This window comes from Rhopalosiphum maidis, chromosome 3, assembly GCF_003676215.2.
Source record: "Rhopalosiphum maidis isolate BTI-1 chromosome 3, ASM367621v3, whole genome shotgun sequence".
NCBI lineage: Eukaryota > Metazoa > Arthropoda > Insecta > Hemiptera > Aphididae > Rhopalosiphum > Rhopalosiphum maidis.
Genome location: NC_040879.1, coordinates 11,512,641 through 11,516,859, shown reverse-complemented (window position 1 = coordinate 11,516,859; position 4,219 = coordinate 11,512,641). Strand labels below are relative to the sequence as shown.

General features: G+C 24.8%; 1 protein-coding gene across 1 annotated transcript; it reads right to left on the bottom strand.

Annotated features, from left to right (window-relative positions):
* Window positions 1-880: 880 nt before the first annotated feature.
* Window positions 881-3,652, bottom strand: LOC113560225. Its single transcript, XM_026965990.1, has 6 exons — window positions 3,550-3,652; window positions 3,113-3,387; window positions 2,705-3,019; window positions 2,219-2,634; window positions 1,316-1,634; window positions 881-1,033 (listed from the first exon to the last, which is right to left on the bottom strand). The coding sequence occupies exons 1-6, from the start codon at window positions 3,650-3,652 to the stop codon at window positions 881-883; spliced, it is 1,581 nt and encodes a 526-aa protein (XP_026821791.1).
* Window positions 3,653-4,219: the final 567 nt, after the last annotated feature.

The window sequence follows — 4,219 nt, the reverse complement described above, 5'->3', positions numbered from 1 at the left end:
CATTATTTTTTTAAATAGGCAAATTATTAGTAATTTTTAATAAAAATACACGGAACGGTGGGTGCTTCAGCTCCCAAGTACCCCCCTCCCTAAATCCACCACTGCACTCAGACATCGATCACAAGTCTATCAAAGTTGAACGCATGTTGCGATCGAGCCACCCCTGCCTAGTCTATATGGACTAGGATGGATTCAATTTTTTTTGATCTTAGATGTATTGAATTTGAAATGACAAGAATAATTTTATTTTTAATTAAAATAATTCATTGCGCGACATTTTTAAAAATCTACAAAGGGAACGTAGAATAGAAGAGATTGGGAACCACTGATTTAAACAAAACTGATTATACGAAAACATAAAATTCTAATTAAAAAAAATATTATCTGTTTATAACCCTAGTATTATTTAAATAAATTGTATTATCAGCCAGAGTTACGAAAAACATTTTAATTGTATAGTATTTATACGACAATGGGTACTCTTTTAAGGTAATTACATATCTCGTTTGCGCAGAAAATAGTTTTAAATGAAATTCAGAATAAGATAGATATTATGTATAATCATGACAGCGAAAAGGATTCAGAGTACACTCATAACAAAATTAATTAATTTTATATTTATAGGACCCAACTATTTTAACCAGATGCTAACTTTGTATTAGAAAAAATTATATTCAATTTAGTTTAATAAATGAAAAAAAAATTGCTTATAATTATTTTCAGAAATATAAACACCCTCGAATACCAAAATATGTTTATGATTACGAGAGTAATTCATTATAATATTGGTATGCGTTCTAGTTGGAGCTTTATTATTATTATTATTTCTATTTTTTTTTTATTTGTTGAATTTATAATCGACATTTTTGACTTAGTACAGCTACAGATTTATCGGCATAGTGATTAATCGTTTGAACTTGAACATAGCATTCATTCTTGTTGAAACGTCTGGCATGAAATTCAAAACATCCATTATCTTTTTCTCAATTCGTGTAGTATGTATAGCATTTGTTTCAAAAATCATTTTAGCTACCTTTAAAAAAAAAAAAAAAAGTAAATAATGTAATTTGATGATTAGTTACATATATAATAAATGGTTAATTAATTATTTTCATTATTATTTTAAACTCATTTATTGTTATATATTATTTATTCTAAATACCTACCATCAATTTATATTATTTTATTTATATTCACGTTGTTTTATTATTATGTAATTTAATTTTACATTTAAATTGTTTTGTGATATCAAACAGAGTTATAAAATAATAATAGCTCTTAAAATTATTAGAAATGTTCATTTAATGTTGCTAACCTTTTCCAAAAACATTAAGACTCCGGGCACATGGAGCGTATAAGCGATTGCAATAGCCTTGTATAATATGTGACAACACTTAGGTTTATTGTCTAATTGAAATTCAATCGATACTAGTAAAATTAATGCGTTCACAGTCCACGTATGATTATTAATTTCTTTAGCTAATTGTAAACATTTAGTGGCTTTATTACAAGCATTTTTAAGATTACCATTGCCCAATTCTATATAACATTTAGCTATTTCGTAATATATGAAAATGTTTTCTATTATCGACTTCGATGATTCCAAACGAGCACATAATTTATTTATAGTTTTTCTGTAAAATAGTGAATATTATTACAAAGAATTGAACAATTTTTTAAGATGTCTATTACAGTCCATGTTTATATATACCTAATAGTCAACCATTTTTAAAATAAGATCACAATGCTTAAATCTACCCTAAATTAAAATTTATTTATCACTCGTAAATAATAAAATACATGATTTAAAGGGACGAAAACTTTTGACAAGTACGAAAATTATTTATGAACTCCAAATATCTTATTAAAAGTAAATCATAGGTAATTACACTTCATCAATATATGTTTAAGATTATGTAACGTATATTATTAAGTTTTTATAGAATTCTTATCAAAAGTATAATGTCTAAAAACGTTAAATATTATAATACAAATTTAAGATTTCAAATAATTAGTAAAAAAATATTATCTGATTCAAATAATTAATAAGTAGATGCTAGCAATCTCAAATCTTTTTTGATAATTTTTCATCATTTAAATTGATATCGTTTATGCCTTGTATTTTTCATAATGCAACTATTTGACTACTTTAAGGCTGGAAACCCTATTTTTATATGCTATTTTAATCATTCATAAAAATTTATCACATTACTCATACTTTGGATTTATTTCACATGGTCCAAATAATGATTCATATAGTGGTATGTTACTTTTAGTAGCTCCTAAAAAAATGAGCATTCTTTGATGATTTTTTTCTATATTCCACCGATTTACATTTTGAAACAATACATATTGCGCTATACCAAAGCTTTGGTAAACTTTATCCAAAATGCTGTCGGATTTATAATAATTTTTCTCCATAAACTCTATCATTAGCTCCGTTTTTAATTTGGCTTCTTTAATTTGGTTTTTTATTAGTAATTGAATGATAAGGTTTAAGTATTTACAAATCATAAGATGTCTCATATCTTTTACAAGTTTTGAATTATTTATTCGAGTTGAAAGTCTATCGCCTTGCAATTTAGGCTCATCACATTTATAAACAAATAGCTGTTTTCTTTGATATAATTGTCCCTTAAATAAAAAAAATATTAATATTATTGATAGATAAAAATAAATAATTGTATAGGCTCGTTGTACTTACATAAGCTACGTCTAATGAGTCGACAACTCGTTTCATGTTATTAAATAATTTATTTTTTGCAGTATAAAATGGCTGCTTAGGACCACCGGATTGAAGTACTTCTTCAAAAAACTTTTTGTCTTGTGCTAAACGACCAAGATAAAATGATTGATTTTGGTTTTTGCACGTAAGTTTTGTTTTAGCAAGTTTCGAGTGCAAAGCTTCTGTGCTATTCAAATCCCCCTGTTGTGCCAACTTCAAAACTGTATTTCCCAAACAACGGTCTCTATATTTTTGTCTTTTTAAATTTGTCGAGTTATTTATTATTTGCGTCAACTAAAATTATTATTTATCTATTTTAAACTTATCTCAATAGTTTAATAATAATTAACCCACTGTACAATTTTGTATTTGTATCACAGAAAATACCTTTAGGACTCCTAATGTAAAATCTATAGGCTTGACCCTTTTTTTTGCTATGTTCAAATATGTTAATAAACTTTTTTCATATTCTTCATTATCCAGTGTTGTACTTGCTCTATTCTCCAAGACTGATAATATATTAGGAAATTGAGCTTCTGCTAGCATGTGATTTTCGTACGACAATTTTGGTTGAAACAAGTTCTGTTGACATTTGCTTAGAAGGATTCTAGTGTCTAAATCATTGTTGGAAACCGCTAATACTTTCTCACAATATTGAGCAGCTGAAATTTGTTATGTTAGGTTTTAAAAATAAATAAGTAACAAGAATTATACGCTATAACCATATATATAATATTATAATTTATTGTATGAGATATATTTATGTATGTTTAACTGTACTACTGTAGCATACATTAATTATTACTAAAGATAAGATAATTTACCTATTTCATAATTATTCTTTTGAAATTCTCTTTTAGCTATCGATTTTGTTGCCCATATCTCATTAAAATATAATTTAGGGCCTGTAACTTCATTACGGAACATTTTGGTAAAAATAAAATAGTTGTAAGATTATTATTTTTATATATATCACTCAAAATTTTTAAAATTGTAAATTTTGGAAAAATTTATAAAAACATAAAAATATTTTTATTTATTGATATTTATCTACTCAATAACATGGCAACAATTTATTGCATATATATGACATAATAACAATACAATTATAGTTAAACAGAAATGTGTTTAAATATATAATATATTTTTTATTAAGAGGATATAATTATAATGGTAGTGGAAAAATTTGTGAAATTATATTAAGAAATTAAAGTTTATTTAAAAGATTTATTGGAAAAAAAATAATATAAAACAGTGGAATATATTTAAAGAAGGTGTGCAATTTATGCTACGTATAATTAAAGTAAAAAACTATTTTTGAATTATTTTAATTTGTACGTTTTATACAATTTTGACTTATGAGTAAATAAGGTTAAAAATTTGATTCAAAGTGCTTCAAAAGTTTTTCATATCAAATAAAATAAATTAAAAATGTATAGTCACAATATATTTTTATAAGCAGTGATAAAACCTCAGAATTTTAAGAATATTCGT

Coding starts and splice junctions, on each gene's coding strand:
- LOC113560225 (XM_026965990.1), bottom strand. CDS start 3,652: ATGTTCCGTAATGAAGTTACAGGCCCTAAATTATATTTTAATGAGATA. Junction 3,388..3,549: donor AAAGAATAATTATGAAATAG/GTAAATTATCTT, acceptor AACAAATTTCAG/CTGCTCAATATTGTGAGAAA. Junction 3,020..3,112: donor TTACATTAGGAGTCCTAAAG/GTATTTTCTGTG, acceptor TAATAATTTTAG/TTGACGCAAATAATAAATAA.